Source organism: Narcine bancroftii, chromosome 1 (genome assembly GCF_036971445.1).
Source record: "Narcine bancroftii isolate sNarBan1 chromosome 1, sNarBan1.hap1, whole genome shotgun sequence".
Lineage (NCBI taxonomy): Eukaryota > Metazoa > Chordata > Chondrichthyes > Torpediniformes > Narcinidae > Narcine > Narcine bancroftii.
Window position 1 is genome coordinate 193,441,863 of NC_091469.1, and position 17,644 is coordinate 193,459,506.

Below are 17,644 nucleotides of genomic sequence, written 5' to 3' on the forward strand. Positions count from 1 at the left end.
GTGCAGGAATGGAAAAGGACTGAGGAAAAAGTTAGTTTCTTGACATAAAGCGACTTAAAATACAATTACTTACATCTTGTAAAAGTCTATACCCCATCCTTTCCTGCCTGGCCAACTGCTTCTGTTTACTCTCCTATAGATGCTTGTGTGTATTTCCTTTGGGCTTAACTTTCTTTGAAGTAGTTTAACCTGAATGAGTCCAGTTATAGAAAGTTAGCATATACAACATCACAGCCATATCCAATGTTCCCTTTGCGGGGAAGGTAACTAAATAATGATTGGAAACTGAACATTTGCTTCCTAACCAGTTACGTCGTTTTGAGCAGAAGCTGTGTGGATCTGTATTCATTGTTGTTCAGAGATCATCTCTACTCTACCATTAAATATCTTCAAAATGTGATGCCCTGGCTGTAAGGTAAAGACAAACACTGGCACACTTCACCACAGCTGGATTGCACATGCACAGGATGTCATTGATGCCCCTCTGCGTCATCCAGCCATGTTGAACATGGATCAGTCTTGGATTATCCCTCCCAACAATACAGCAAATAAGATGCTTTCACATTGGGTATTGAGTGGTAATGTGCTTTTTTATTCCCAAGCTATCTTGGAGTGGGAGAATAAAATTCTGCTGTATACAAACTTCACAGTGAGACAGTCATATGTCAATTCTGCTTTGTAGCAGTATGGTCCTGCCATCCAAGATTCTTTTATTGGCATGTACACATACCCTGAAAGGTTTGTTCTTTTTCTGGCTTCATTGATGTTTGAGACATCTCTGCGACCCCCCCCCCCCCCACCCCTCTTGTGAAATTGGCATCATGTCAAATTAACCTCCTGTAAAATTGACCATCATCACTTGAACAGCTATCATTTTAAAACATTAAAGGTGCTGGATAAATGCATGTCGTTCAAATATTTTTGGTTAGTTATTTATTTTAAAAGTGCACATCCTCTCGGGTTTGGTCATCTCTCGAAAGATTTATCAATTGTCCACTGTTTGCTTACTTCCTTCCTAAAGGTGCTGGAACTTGCTGACTTCACATTACTATTGATCAAGGCAAGTTTGACAGTCAACCCCAATACAATAGTATCATATTGATTTAATCTAATCTTAACTGCAGGTTCACTTTCCAACAGACTTGCGGATAACAAGCAAGTCTGAACTAAAGTTGACTGATTCCCTCATTAGCACCTCAATGCTCATATGGATGGGATAAGATTACCTTTTGCACATATTTCACTGTGGACTACTATAATCTATACAATTTTTATAATAAATGGGTAAGATCTTGAGTCTATAAATCAGAGATAGTTATGGTTCTTTTGATCTAAATTTGCTGATCAATGTTTGAAATCCATTCCTCCTCGCCCATCTCTTCCTGATTTTGTGCACACAACCACTTCTGGAATATCAATCACTCTTCTGATAATGCTCAGTCAATTAAACAGATGGTACTTCTGAAAGAAAATTAAATTAAAATGATAAAAAAATAACATTCCTAGGAAGTTCCTGTTTAGTGATCCCTTTAACCAGATTTGTGAATGAATCATGTTCCCTCCAAGCTACAATTCACTGTGACGAACTGGAGGCTCCAGCTTATTTGACAGAGCACATAGAACCTGATCAAACTTTTCATATCGCTCGACTTGGCTGCCGCCTGCTCCTCGGCTCCCCCACAGCAACCGCATTTGGAACTCTGTCTTGAAGATTTCCAGAATTTGTTCATTTTCCTGAAAACCTGAGGAACAAAAAAGAGAGCAGTGGCACACCATGCTGTGGATTTGCTTTGAAAAACGTATTTTGTGCTCAAGAGTTAGGATTTCCTTTCCCTATTTAATATCCACTGTCAACGGAGCACATTCTACCAGGCTGTCATCAGACACCCTTGGAGCCTCTCTTCGCAAGATTGATAATCAACTTTCCCCATTTTTCTGGGTTTGGGCAGCAGTGACATTACATTGTTATCCCTATTTGCTCTTGAAAAAGTGGCAGTGAACTGCTTTCATGACCTGCTGCATTGCTTCCAGTAAAATTATTTCTTCTGTGCAAATGACCCTGAGGCCTTTGAAGATGAAGGATGGCATTAAAAAGGCCATAGAATGTAAAGTTAGACATGGTTGTTGGAAATGCTGATTGCCTGTCTCTTGCAGCATCAATGTTATTGAATGCAGTTTGTCACCTAGCAGGCCCACGTCTGAATGTTGATTGTTGTTGTATGCAGGCATGGACTATTTCATTTGAAAAGTTGCAAATAGACTTGAACTTTAAGCAAGCATCAGTGAACATTCCTGAAAACCTCTCCTTCCCCAGCCTTCTGACTTGATGGTGGTCTTTATTGTTGAAATAAATTAAGACGGTTGAGCCAATAGCCCCTTTCAGGTGCATTCTCCACCAAGAATGCGCCTGCAGAAGCGGATGCAGAGCTTTGGAATCGTCGTTCAGGTGGCAGCCCTGAAAGCGCTGCGCTGTCCATCCGAAGGGGACAGCTGCATGGGAGTCACCTCGGAGCGCACTCCGGCTCCTGTTGGCATGGGATGTCGGGGCAGGGGCAGCAGGCGTGGGATGTCAGGGCAGGGTTTGCCGGCAGGGGACATCAGGGCAAGGGCAGCCGGCACGAGACGTCGGGGACGGGGCAGTCAGCGCGGGACTTCGAGGCAGGGGCAGCTGGCGCAGGACATCGAAGCAAGGGCTGCCAGCGTGGGATGTCGGGGCAGTGGCAGCAGGGAGGGGAAACCCCAGGCGTGGGGATTTGGGTGACCGGCTGATTATCATCGGCCCGCCCCCTAGCAGCTGCTTTCAGGTGGCTGCGTTCAGGTGTCTTGGGGGACTGCTTAGATGCAGAGAATCTACCTCCCGGAGGAGGGTTGGTCAATACTCCTCCAAGCCACATCGGTCTTTCAGATGGCCTCCTGACAGCCGCATTCAGATAGAATATGTGGCTTTACATCGGGGTATTCTGGCCACCTGAAAGAGGCTAAAGACACTTTTCTGAAGAAGGCAGGCAATGATGTACTGAGGTTGGAATGATTGATATCCAATAGCCACAGCTAACTTACAGGACTAAAACAAAAAGCATTCCCATTGCTCTGGATTTACCTTACATCAATATTAAACCCATCAGTCTGGACTATGTCCAAACGAGTCCCAGAGAAGAAAGCATGAGGTATGAACTGTGTTTTGATAGCTCTACAGACTCATAATAATGAACACATTCTTTTAATTTATCAACTTCCATAGTTCCCCTAAAACAGGCAAGCAAATTGCTTGTAACTTCATGCTAATTATCTTTTGTGATGACCTAAAAGCCTTGTCCAGGATAATATCTTTAATAGAAGCTTCCTATTGACTGGAGTTCCATACTGTACAAGCAGCAGTGAGTAGGAAATTCAAAACTAGTTTTTTTCTACAAAACTAATCTTCATGTATGAAGCCTTCAAAACACGAGGAGAAAGAGGGGAAGGAAGATATTAATGGAATATGTCAAAGATCAGGAGAGGGATTTCTATGCATTTACCTTGTAGTTTCAATTCAGCATTGGTTTTGTACAGTCCCCCATGATGTGCAATTGTTCTCGCAGCCTCCAGATGTGACAAAACCACCTCCACACCACTGTCACTGATCTCCCATGGCTCAACGTTGTCAGTAATTGCCAAGTTGCGTTCAAGTAAAGTCATGAGAGGAACCACATGTGGAAAGGTTGTGTTGGTCAGTGGTGATGCTTCTAAAAGGTTGAGAGATTTTAAACAGAAAATTAAAATTATAATTATCATTTAAAAATAAATGTAAACAATTAATCAGTTCAGGGTTGATTCTTGATAAACACTCTCTTTATACTTTTCAATATTTTTATTAATTTCAAATATAATCATGCACATACAAAACATTTGTGAATTATATTCTTTGGGTTGGCTTCGCGGACGAAGATTTATGGAGGGGTATGTCCACGTCTGCTGCAGGCTCGTTGGTGACTGACAAGTCCGAGGCGGGACAGGCAGGCACGGTTGCTGCGGTTGCAAGGGAAAATTGGTTGGTTGGGGTTTGGTATTGGGTTTTTCCTCCTTTGTCTTTTGTCAGTGAGGTGGGCTCTGCAGTCTTCTTCAAAGGAGGTTGCTGCCCGCCGAACTGTGAGGTGCCAAGATGCAAGGTTGGAGGTGATATCAGCCCACTGGCGGTGGTCAATGTGGCAGGCACTAAGAGATTTCTTTAAGCAGTCCTTGTACCTCTTCTTTGATGCACCTCTGTCTCGGTGGCCAGTGGAGAGCTCACCATATAACACGATCTTGGGAAGGTGATGGTCCTCCATTCTGGAGACATGACCCACCCAGCGCAGTTGGGTCTTCAGCAGCATGGATTCGATGCTTGCGGACTCTGCCAGCTCAAGTACTTCGATGTTGGTGATGAAGTCATTCCAATGAATGTTGAATTATATATAATATTGACAAATGACAAAATTAATAATTCAACAACCCATAAAGCTCATAGAACCAGAAGTCAAAATTATAACTGAAAAAGAACTTTTTCCCACATAGAGTGTGATTCTAACCCTATTCCCTAACCCAAGCCCCCGAATAACCCAACCTGAATCCCCCAACTAAGCCAAAATTCGACACCCAAACGCTACCATAACACCCACCCCACCCAACCCCTAACCCCAACCCCCCAACTAACCCAAATCTGAACTCCCCAACTAACCCCCACCTTGCCTCAAACCACTACCCCAAAACCAACCCCAACCTCAGCCTTGCCAAAAATGTACTTTGCTCATGGAATAAAATGGCAAATATAAAAAAATTAAAAATAATTATGCCTAGAGGTTATGAAAGTAATTCAAGAATTGTCCTCACAACATTTGAAACCTTATATTTGAATTATTAATTGAATAACATACTTTTTCTTAATTTAAACAGGATATGATGTCTCTAAGCCACTGAGCAAATTCCAAAATATTTCTCTGCATCTTTCCATCCTGGCCTCTGACTGCAAAATCTTTTTATAGCAATACCCCCCCCCCCCATCCATTTCTCACTTTTTCACATGCACAGAACCTGTAATACCCTGTGGAGCATTTCATCCTATTGGTTGGTTTCTATTCTTGTGTATCCAATAACTTTTTTAATTTGGTGGATTCAACACTTCTACAAAGGCATTTATTTCTACAAGTGATAGCCTAGTTTTTATATTGAGATACATTTTCCTACTTTATTGATATTAGATCTGTATTCAGATTTCAGATTTATAGTCAGAAAACGTACATGACAACACGCACAACCCTGAGATTCTTTTTTCCTGCAGATGAGGCAGAATTATCACTAAGTGGTCGTGCAAAAAATAAACTGTACACAGCTTAAACATGTAAACAAATAAAGAACTATAAACAGATAACAAATGTGAACAGATAGTGCAACACAGAGAGAATAAAAAAGAAAATCAATAAAGTGCATAAGTAAGAGTCCTTAAATGAGTCTCTGATTGAGTTTGTCATTGAAGAGTCTGATGGAGGAGGGGTAGTAGCTGTTCCTGAACCTGGTGGTGCAAGTCTTGTGGTACCTACACCTCTCTCCTGATGTCAGCAGAGAGAACAGTGTGTGTGCTGGGTAGTGTGGGTCTTTGATGATGTTGCTGCTTTCTGATGGCAGTGTTCCTGGTAGATGTTCTCAATAGTGGGGAGGGTTTTTCCTATGATGTCCTGGACTGTGTCCACTACCTTTTGCGGGATTTACATTCAGGTGTATTGGTGTCCTTATACCCCATATGATGATGCAGCTGGTCAGCACACTTTCCACTACAGCCCTGTAGAAATTTGCCAGGGTTTCTGGTGTCATACCAAACCTCCGGAAACTCCTGAGGAAGTAGAAGCGCTGACATGGTTTCTTCATGATGCCATTAGTGTGTTGGGTCCAGAAAAGATCCTCTGAGATAGTGTCTCCCAAGAACTTAAATTTTCTCACCCTCTCCTCCTCTGTTCCCCAAATGATCAGAGGATTATGTGCATCTGATTTCTCTTCCTGAAGTCAGCAATCAGCTGCTTAATTTTGGTGACATTGAGGGCAAGGTTTCAGCCAAGTTTTCAATCTCCCTCCTGTACGCTGACTCATCCCCTTCCTTTATACAACCCATTATTGTGGTATCGTCAGCAAATTTGTAGATGGTGTTGTACCAAGCCACACAGTCATAGTTATAAAGTGAATAGAGCAGGGGGCTAAGAACACAGCCCCGTGGTGCTCCTGTACTGATGGAGACTGTGGACATGTTCTGACCAATCCTCACTGATTGTGGTCTGGAGGTGAGGAATTCCATGATGCAATTACACAAATTGTACATTTATCCTAATCTCATCTGAGCATAATCAGGTGAATCATTAAACAGCATTTAGATATTTATCCCACAAACAAAAATTTGCCACAGCAGAAGCTTGTTGTCGAACCAAATTCTTTTCTCTCCCTTTTCCATCAGTATAGGAAAACAGTTAATAAAACAAATTTGCACGTAAGATGAAATTATGGGGGGCTTACCTCTTCCTTCATTCATGTTTCTCAAGAAGGGTTTCAGCTTCTTCTCATAAAGAATTGCTCCCTCTGTGTGTCGTTGCCGAAGAGTCATCCATGTCTGCTCAAGCCTTGAAATCTACAATGAAAACCCAAAGTGAACATATTGTAACTGGGAAGATGCCAATTTCAAATTAATGGCACCTTCTCGTGAGCAACTTATCCTAAAACTGCAATATTCATTGTAAAACTCCTTATTGTATCTCCCAGAGGAACTTGATCCTAGTCACTTATTTTTTTAAATTTGTCTTAATTAAGTTCCCTTTTGAGGTAACAGTGGAATAAATATGATGCAATCTATGTCCAACGTATATTTGATCAAGTGCAACATTGCAGACCTATCCACAAAATAGAAGCTTTTGGTATTTGGGTTGAGTACATTATTAGAAAGTAGTTAACAGATATTATCCTGAGTGAGGAAATAATAGTTGATATTATGAATCCAATTTAGAGCTGCATTTAAGGGGTTTAGTATTTTAAGTTTAAGATAATATAAAAATTTTTAAATGTAGTAGACAGAGAACAAGTTAGTAGAAGTGTTCAGGATGATAAAGATGGGTGATAGAGGTATGACATACAATTTAATTGGGATAAATATGAAGTGAGGCTCTCAGAGAGAAATGATTGCAGAGGAAGTATTAATGAAATGCTACTGTTTTGAAGTAGTGGTAGTGTGAATTTTGCACACTGTTGAAGATGATGGGAAAATTAAGAAAGTGTAGTGAGGGTCGAGGTGACAAAAGGATTCTTAAACTTTACAAATCACTTCTCAGGATACAGATGGAGAAATGTTGACAATCCTTGACACCCAGATAAGGAAAAATGTCAAGTTCTGGAAGGATTATAGGGGAGATGGGGGAACAGTTTTTTGTCCACTAGTTTTTGAGTCTTGCATTCATGTTTGGTAAAGGCAGAAAACATCATCATATTTTAAAACTGCATTGGATGTATGATTGGAAAATCTGTGACCTGCAATTATATGCTCCCCTGGCAAGAAAGTACAGTTAGAACATAGCTTTTTCTTAACCAGCACAGAGATTTTGGGTCCAAGAGTCTACTTTGGTGCCCATATTTTTTTCTCTGATTCTTGTTAGAGCAGCAATGTTTAATGGAGAATCTTATACAGAGATAGTTAAGTACAAGGGATCTTGATAAGGAAAGGCAGGGAACTCTCTTTCATTGGAAAAGTAAATCAGTGGTCAAAGATTGTAAATTTAAAACAATTTTAACAATTGAAGGAATTTCTTCATTGGGAGAATCATTAGGATCTGCAGCACCACCACCTGAACAAACTGATATTTATTCCCTTGTAACTTTAAAAGGGCATTGGATAAGTATGGGAAGGATGCAGGTAGGGCGCTGGTCTTTTGCTGTACACTTGAGTAATTCTAAAGGAGGAACATTTTACAGAATATTAGAACAAGTTATGAAATGTTATCATAAGAGAGAATCAGGAAAATTCCTAATGTAGTTTCATAGCCACTTTAAATCAGACGCCCTCTTTTTAAATAACCATTGTGAGCCTTACCACAGGAGGTTAACTCGACCTGTAAGATGGGCTACAAGATGCCTGTTGCACCCCACCACTAGAAGCACATAGTCTCTTTCACTTGGAACAATTCAGTGAACGTCTATCAACAATCACATTATGACCACAGTGACCACATACACTGAGACAAAGTAGTACAAAGCTTGCGTTCACACACATGATTTATCTAATCACTATAATCAAACAACTGTCCGTTGCAATGTCTGATAATGTAATAAGACAAAAACTATTTTCCAGCAAGAATAGAACTACTTGCATGTGTTAACAATGATATAAAAACCTGTGTTTCTAGAATAAATGTTATCTTGATAATAATCTGAAAGGCAGTAAAACCCAATTACTGGATGTACTTCTCCCATTTCCAGCTAATTCTGTTTGGATCAATATACATCATCTGCAATGGATAATATATTTAATGGGACATCAACTAAAGAACGCTTAAGCTCTATTACTATTATTTGTACCCTGAGGACATTTTTAGTACAATAATGCCAAGCCTGAACAATGCAATCAATTATTTGCCATGGTTCCATAATAATTTTGGATGTGACTTCCACCTCATTCCAAGACAAAAGAAACCACTGGGAATGGGTTGAAAATGAAACACTGAGCTACTCCTGCATATCCTGAATGTACCAGATCTGAACTTCCTTTCACTCCAATTCCCATCTGTTGAAGCATCTCCCTCTGTGAGGAAGCAGTGAATACATGTAGTACAGGGAGAAGTCAGACTGAAGTGTTCAACATGGCTCGCCTAGGTGGGGAGAACAAAATATTTTGGGGCTTGGTCCAGGAGCAGATGGCTGCTATGGCCAAAAAAGATCACGGCACATTAAGGCAACAATGAATACAGGATCCTGCACCTACTTGAGGCAGTTCCAAAGCTTTCATCACAGCGGCAAATCCAAACATATTTCCCATATTGCTCTTCAGTTCAGCAGCCAACTGTATAGTTTTATGTAGGAGGGCGGCCCGCTCCTCCGTACTGCCAGTGCAGCCCAGAATATCTACAGCCATCATAATTGACATGGTATTAAATCTATGAGAATGGAAAACAGAGCCAGAGTTAACACAGATAGAGAAAACATCTTGCCCTTTTAGATCCAAAGTTAAACAGGAAAGTCTACAGATGCTGTGATTGAGGTGCAATACAAAAGTGCTGGGGAAACTCAGCAAGTCATGCAGATCTATAGGATGTAAAAGGTAGCTAACATTTCTGGCCTCAGCCATTTGTCAAGGTATGAGCAAAAAGGCCCATGATCTTTTGTCAGAACTTCCCATTGTATAGAAGAAGGTTGGTGTACCAGTTAGCACTAGCAATCAGGACTGGACCAGCGTTCAAATACCATGCTGTCCATAAGGAGTCTGGATATTCTCCCCTTGTCTGCATAGGTTTTCTCTGGGGGCTCTGGTTTCCTCCCACCATTTAAAAAAATGTACCAGGGGTGTAGGTTAATGGGTTGTAAATTGGGCGGCACGGACTCGTGGGCTGAAATGGCCTGTTACCGTGCCATATGTCTAATTTTTTTTAAAAACATCTGCAGTCCTTGTAGTCTCAATTCCATTCTAATTCGTATGTAATATTTCCCCAAGGAACTCTCTAAGAACCCTTAGCAAGTTGCCCTACCATAGATTTGTAAACAATTGTTCGAAGGGAAAACTATATTTCATGAAATTCCATTCACTGTCTTCAAATCCTAACCTTAACTTTGAATGACCCACCACACTCCATTTCCATGATCTCAAATGTTTTTGAGTCCCATTAGCCAATCTTGTTCAGGTATTTTTATTGACTTAGAAAATGCCCTGCATGTTTTCAGACTCTGCTGTTCAATCTCACATATTATTTGTTGCTTTAAATTTACACGATACAGCTGTGCACTAATTTTACCTGTTAGCAGACTGAATATTAATTTTCAGCTTCCAGCAAAATCTAGTTAGTATCGGTATCACTCAGTGCTGCTATAAAAATTTTAATAAAGGTAGCAGCCCCTGGAGTCTACAGAATCTTCAAATTAATCTTCAAAATTGCCAGCAGGTAAAATCTAATTCACCCACACTCTGAAAATAACAGGTAACTGTCATCATAATAAAACAACAGAAGTATGAAGTAGTGACTGCTGAATGAAGTCGTTTTGAAGTTTTGTTACTGTAGCTGTGAATGAAAATGTAAGCTCCAACAAACAGCAGTAGGATGATGACTAAATTATCTGGTTAATGCTGTTCAACGTGAGATCGATAGTGGCCTTGCTCTTAAAACAGTGAGACATGGAATCTTTAGCAACCACTTTACGCAAAATACAGCATCTCAGGTTGTAGCCTGGGCTCGATACAGCATTGTGCACCAACCAAGATAGTCCTGGATTAGAATTTGAACCCGCAACTTATGTTACATCAACAAGTATTAGTTACAGCTGACTAAGGCATAGATAGGAACACCAGAACTAGCTTTTACTTTCATTGCCAACACATATCAACATTTGTTGTGTAATTTCCTGCTTCTGACTGTTATCTGAATACCTCTTATTGTGGAAAACAATTTTAGATGTATTTCATGGAATAGAACAAAGCAGAAGGCAGCACCTTTAGGGGTGGAGGAAAGAATCATAACTTTCTATATCTCAGGAAAAAAAATGAAATGAAAACTGTTGTACAAATGTATGCTGCAGGAGTTTGGCATTTGACTGTCTGAATGTCGCAAGCAATTTGGATCGAATGTCCTGACACTATCCCAATTTTACAAACTGATGCCAGAACATTTAGGAAATTACTCCTAGAGCCACCCAATTTCAAAGTAACTGAGCTGCAACACGGCCAAGAACACAGGACGTGGTTTGCATCACGACTCTGTTTCTCTCACCGTTCCAGCAAGTCGAGGCGAAGCTGGTGTCCGTGGGGAAGAGTGAGCAACTCCAGCCCGGAGCTTACTCCCATCTGCTTCTGCAATTCCTTAGAAACAGCCAGTATCCTAGCAACCTGTGGAGACAGGATATAAAAGAGATTAATCAACTTGCACTCTCAGCAATTTCAAGGCCGCAAGTAACAAGCATCACATACACCCTCTGAATATCGATCTGTTTATCAAAAGGATCTCCGTGGTAACTCTGGCATGAGTGAAACACCAAGACTTCCAATTAACTGATCGAGATACACATTTGTCTCTCAGAATTGAACAAGGTAACTATGGATCCACATACTAAAAAAATGTCAACTTACTTTTAGTTTTAAAAAACAGTTACTACTTAGTCAAAGAAATTGAACCTGGATGTTAGAACAGGCTAGTATTGTGCCAACTATATTGCGAATGATGAATACATCTTGCAAATTTCAGTCCGATTTCCTTTCCTCTCCTGAGCTCATTAATTATTTCCAAGGATCAGTCAGCCTCTGCCAACTTATCTAAGAGACCATAGTTAACATGAAAGCCACGATATTATTGTCCATGATGTACTCAACTGTACATGCCATCATAATTGAGAGTCACCTGTCCTTACTAAACATTCCAACAGGACAGCTGACATGATAACAATCTTTTGTAGGAAAAGAGATGTATGTCCTCTCCCTATAAATCAGTAGCAGTGCTCCAGCTGGCAGACTGCCTCGGGTTGTCCAACAGCCTAGATTGTGAAACTTTCTAGAGCAGCCATTATCAATCAGGGCCATATCGCTCACCACCACCATGCACAACCCCCCCCCCCCCCATAGAGGGCCACAGCATATTTAATGTTGGTCACGGACTGAAATCATAAAAATATTTTTGTTTTTTATGTAGTCGGGAGAGAAATACGGAAGAAACCAACTAAACTTGACTGCATCACAGGGGAGGTGGCCCGTAAACTTTGAGCTGACTTCTATGAGAGTCATAGCCAAAAGAAAGGTTGAGAATGGCTGGTCCAGAGCCTGTTTTGCTCAATTTTTACACTTCACCTTTGAAGTTTTAGGTTCAAAGGTCCATGATGTACTTAAATGTATAATCTGGCCTGGCCCTTTGATGGAGTTCTATGGGACTGCTACGCCATTAAAAACACAGCATTTATCCAATAGTACTCCATAGTGCTCCATCAAAGTAAGATGCTCCATCTTTCCTATTGGATGGATGCAAAAGATCTCGAGGGGCCAAGAGCCAGCCCTGCATTCAAATACTTATGAAAAATATCAATGCAGATTAACCATTCATCCTCTCATTGTTGTGGCTGGGAGCTTACTAATGCAAAATGACAATAATGGCAAGCCTTCATGACTAGAGAGGGACTTTAATTGTTCCTGAGGATGTTAAAAGACAATAGAGAAATGAAAATGTTATGGCATCGAACTGTTTAGATGGGACTTTGTGCAAGATGTGTTTATAAGAAAGTTTGCTATTTCCACAACTCAGTCTGAACATTATCTTAAGATAAACTCACTGTTAATGACTTTCTCACCGTGCAGTCAATTTTTGTCATGTGTTTTGCAATAGTTTTTGCATCCTCCTCAGCCAACAGCTCCTTGACTTTCTTTAGTACAGTCATCTCGAGTGGTTTGTTCTCCAAAGGAATAAGCAGGGACTGATACCCATTTGGCTTAAAGCAGGACACCTCTTCAATGACTGGGGCTGTGAATGAGTGACTCTGCAGTGCCTCTTCTTCCTCCATGCAGCTGGGCATTGGCGAAAGGTAGGTCTCTGTCTCCAGGAACCCGAAGTTCGTCTCAGACTGCCAGCTGGTTATGTTAGGATTTTCCTCAACTTTCAACCTTTCCACATAGCTCTTTGCCATCAGATGACTTTGTTTGAGGGCCAGTTCCAACTGCCGCCTTTCCCAGTCGATTGGAGATGATGGCCGTAGCTCACAGTAGTGACTGTGCTCTGATTCTCTACAGTTTTCTGAGGCAAATCTCTGATCTGACTGTAAGGAGGCATGTGAGTGAGTGGATTGTGTGCTATTACAATGAGGTCCACTCAAACCCTCTAGGGGCCTTTGCTTGTTAGGCTCCTGACACAGTTTGTTAACGACTGGTGGGCTAAGCTGTGGCTCACTGGATCGGCGAAGCACTGGTGATGATGGCGTCATCCTTGCTACTCGTCCGAGCTGGCTTTTGTGCTTCAAGCCTGTGGAAGATGTTACACAACATTAGGTGCTCTTATATATTCCTCCTACACCCAAGCCTTTTGCTTTTCTGAAGAAGCTGACGCATTGCTTGGCTCCAAATCCAGTGCCCAGATCAAGACTCATAAACACATGCATTTCCCCAAACGGCTCCTGACTGTAATTCCTTCTCACATGTGAAAGCAGACTTTAAAAAAATACTCGACCACTTTCTAAATGTTTTCATAAAATTATAAATATTGTCTGTTTAAATCATTGTAAAATATTTCATAATATCAGAAGCCAAAATCTGACTTCAAGACCAGTACTAGCTTGATGTCACTTACTTGTGCTATATTCTGGAGAGAGAGGGATCTCATTCACTGGGGACATCCCGTGGCGAATGTCCTTGATTTGGTCCATGCTCAGAGCAAAGTTGCGGATCGTTTCCTTGTGATGTGGTGATGGAATGCTGAAGGAAGGCAAGTAACTATTGGATGAAAAGTCTTTTGTAATGTCAATCACCATTTACCTCTTAAGAGGTCACAACCTACTCTCTAAAGGTCAAACTACAAGAGTGAATTTTCAAAGAATGGAATCTGGGTAGCTGGTGAAGTGTGCTCCATTAATACAAGGCCAACTGGATACAGATGGAGATCAGGTATCCATGGATACTGCTGGGTTGCTTCTAGTCGTAGCAATATTAATCAGCCTATCTGGGATTTGTTGCAGTAAGAATTAAGTGGAGGACCAGATAGCTGGTCTAGGTTCATGGGATCCCAAAGCAGGAGCAACTAGGTATTTTTGTCTCTCTTGTCAATAAACTGATGTGGATTCCACACCACTCAAAACAAAAATGGTAACTGAAACAATTGGAACCAAGGGAGAGAGAAAGAGTGGAGACACAGTGCTCCTCCATGGGATCCTACTATGTGGTCATTATACCAATGGTCCTAAATAGGTTTTAAACAGATTCTAGAAGGGGCTGGCAGTGTATTTATAACACTAGTGATTTCATGGGGAAATCATAACTCAGCCTAATTCTGCACTCAACTAATGCACTTGCAACCAGATCTTGGACAGACCTGGCTGTCTGATGATCTGAAATTTGTTCATGCAGCACTGAGAAATGGGTCCATTTAACCCACCAAAAACCAAGCATTTACCTGTTGCCACAGCTGTCACTTCGAATGATCTTATCAGACGTCAGACCGTCCGTCATGGTCACACTCCTCCTCTTAATATATCCACCTTTCTGATTGGTTGAGGAATGAGCTGTCCCATTCTTCCCATTGGACAGCCCATAGCTGGCCTCCAAGTATCGAAGGGGAAGCGTGCGATTGATTGGACAATAAATGATGGCGCCACTCTGTTCCGAAACAGGCTTACGGTTCCCAATGTAAAACCTGACCAGAGCGGGGATGTTGTCAAAGCTCTCCCGTTCGAAAAGATATTGAATGCGGGTGAAGGCCTCACTTGGTTTGATCATCACTTTGTTAATTTTGAAGTGGAGGGGTTCATTTCTCCATTGGCAGGTCAACACATAATCACCTACACATGTGAGTGAATCACGAATGAGAAAATCACCATTCTTCTGCATTAGATTCTCAGAAACCTGAAAAGTAAAATCTGGATTTCAAAAAGAATTTGAGCACCATGGAAACAAGATTCGTCCCCACAAGTCAGTTCATTCATTCAACTGGATAATGGTTAATCTATTATACAATTCTTTCCCTTTTAATTTTGTACCTCTTCGTGCAGTTGCCTGAATAAAACAATATTAATCAGTGTTGAAATTTTCAGCTGACCTGATTCCTTCCCATCCCACTCCAGTTTTGACGAGTGTGATGGTACAGATTCTATCACCAATGTGTATATGTACATATGTTCAGATGGTCGTGTAGGATGATGGTGATTGGCTGAGAGTGCAGCCACACCTACTGGCAGCTCTTAAAGGATTGCTCCTAGCCAGACCAGGTCATTCTGGACTGGTCGACCCACTTGTGATATGCTCCAGTCTTTTAGTTAATAAAAGCCTTGGTTTGGATCAACAAGTCTTTGGTTCTTTTGACACGCACTTCAACGAGATTTTTAATTTAACACTGCACTTTCATCCTCAATCAGTTCTTCATAAATTCTAATAGCAAACCTCTCAGCATCAGTTCAATTGATGGTTTATTTGTATTCCCCAACCATGAAGTATGTCTGTCGTCTGTGCTATACCAACATTGGCTTGACATTCACGAGCTGGGGTTTGAATTAAAAATTTCCCAGTGTTCCTGGTCTTGGTCGCTGGCGAGAAGTTTCCCAGCAGCAGGTGTATTGTTCTCCAAATCAGCTAATTTGGTGGATATAAAATGGAACATTACCATTTCCCATCTATCAATTTGGATAACCTGAAGGATAACCTGCACCCTCTTTTGGGGCTGCAACCCAGTGAAACTACGTTCAAAAATAATTCACCTGCCAGTCATTTACTCCCACTGAGCATGCCTGAAAATAAAGACCATCTTCACCTCATCTAGCTCTGCATAAAAGGTTTTTATAAGATAGGTGACATAAATAAAAAGATGTTGATGAAGACACTGAGAAGACAGATTGTGCGTCAGATTGTCAACTGCACCTTCCCCTCTGTGCTGTGGTGTATATTTATGTCGCTAATGCTCAGAGCAATAAAAATGTCATCATTTTTTGCAAAGAGGAAAAGCAGAAAATATATTGTAGTTGTTTCCCAGCTTTTAGCTGGCTATATCTCTTGATCACTCAATTCTTATTCATAGTAATACACGGGGGAGCTTTCACCGTGGCATTTCAATGTGTCTTCAAGTCAGATTCATTTCTGGTAACTGAATTCCTGTTTTAATTTTGTTCCTTGCTCCTAGAAACACTGAAAATCAAAGTGACTGGAACTAAATATTATACATCTCAACATCAGGCATATAATATGCTCTCTTCTGTCCATGACTTAACCAGAGGTGGTAACCAATTTATTGTAGATGGGTGGCCAGAGGAAAGCCATAGAAATCTCTTAACTATTCTTGCATATGTCCAAAATAAAGATGAAGATGACCATTAACTAACTCATTGATAAAGACACAACTTTCAAATAATTTCTTTAAAGCTTCTAAAATTTTGCCCATTCTACTTTAATAAAAAAATGAATTTGTGTGTTGATACTTTTGTGAAGTATCATTTTTCTTTCTATTTGATGTGCAAAGTATCTTTTGATCCTTTTGCAAATTTAGTTTAACAAAATGTTCTAGATCAATCTGAGTTAACACTCAGTATCTTTTTACCACTACTGTCAGGTACCCTCTTAAAGGTGTATACATTTTTAAAATACCCCCACTTTTCAAAACTATCTACCATCACTCCCCAGCCACAACCATTCCTTATGCTAACTTTAACATGTTGCCTGTGGCTGTAATAAACAGACCTCAACAAAAGTAAATGAAAATCAAAAACTGTAGATGCAGGACATCTGAAACAAAATCAGAAAATGCTGGAAATACTCAATACATCAAGTAACATCTGTGAAGAGAGAAATAAAGCGCCCTTGGCCTGGAATGTTTTCTGGTTTTGCTTCAACAAAAGTAGTTGAACTAAGGTCTGATCAGAACATCAGGGACTTTATTTCCGAATTGTGCTCTGCGTTGGTGATATAATTCAATACGCTAGTGTCTTTGTTGACAGTTGATCTGCATAGTTGGACACTTTAAATGTCATGCAAAAGATCCTAGGGTCTCTTTCAACAATAATCTATTTTACTTCCTTCTTGGATATTGTATTTTTAAGTCCTTATTAACTTCCATTGGTCACTGCTTTGGCCAGGAGGGATTCACTGTCATATTCTCTAAACAGGTATTTCAATACATAAAACAGTATACTTGAGGCCAGAACAAGAATTAACAAGAGGTTTTTTTAAATTTTGTTTTTCTTTTAAAACCATTCACCCTTCTGATTTTATGCATCCTTTGCTAAAGCATCTTGTCAAAGTTCAGTTGGGTCTTTTACACAATATAGTATTGTGGATGCCTGGACACAGAGTAGCAGTAGCCTGATCTGAACAGAAAATCAGGGCAGTTATCCTGGAGAAGATGTGAGCAAATGAGAGAGTCAAGTACAACACTGATTTCACACTAAGAAATTAAAAATAGAAATCTTTTGATAGAATTTAAAATGATTTTTAGTTTGGAAGTGGCTGACTCCAGTAGACGAGTGAATTGGACATTCCACAGAAATATCCACTGTTAAACCAGTAGGTTTTCAACGGTGTAACCCATTTCCTATGGGTACAGGCAATATTAAAATAACAGCCATTTCAGAATGAGCTATGAAAAGCTTCCAAACAATTTTTAAAATGATAAAATGTATCAGTTATAATCTAATTATTTTCTTTCATTCACAAAAGCTGCAGGCTGTTCTATTTTTTGTGGTGTCATCTTTGGCATCCAATTTTCCAACCATCTCTGCTCCATAGAGG

The 17,644-nt window shown here is 40.5% G+C and overlaps 1 protein-coding gene across 9 annotated transcripts in view; it reads right to left on the bottom strand.

The window, feature by feature from the left end:
- Positions 1 to 795: 795 nt before the first annotated feature.
- LOC138736627 (SH2 domain-containing protein 3C-like) overlaps positions 796 to 17,644 on the bottom strand; it is a 247,523-nt gene continuing 230,674 nt past the window's right edge. For 7 of the 9 annotated variants that reach the window (XM_069886434.1, XM_069886445.1, XM_069886457.1 and 4 more), the window contains 8 exons: positions 14,328 to 14,776; positions 13,509 to 13,651; positions 12,520 to 13,184; positions 10,959 to 11,074; positions 8,966 to 9,137; positions 6,517 to 6,628; positions 3,519 to 3,725; positions 796 to 1,742 (listed from right to left, as the gene is read on the bottom strand). In XM_069886434.1, coding sequence (XP_069742535.1) covers positions 1,567 to 1,742; positions 3,519 to 3,725; positions 6,517 to 6,628; positions 8,966 to 9,137; positions 10,959 to 11,074; positions 12,520 to 13,184; positions 13,509 to 13,651; positions 14,328 to 14,776 — 2,040 coding nt within the window. In that variant the 3' untranslated portion in view covers positions 796 to 1,566. The remainder of the gene's footprint in view (positions 1,743 to 3,518; positions 3,726 to 6,516; positions 6,629 to 8,965; positions 9,138 to 10,958; positions 11,075 to 12,519; positions 13,185 to 13,508; positions 13,652 to 14,327; positions 14,777 to 17,644) is intronic. The other 2 variants (XM_069886454.1, XM_069886491.1) reach the window with 1 other exon arrangement.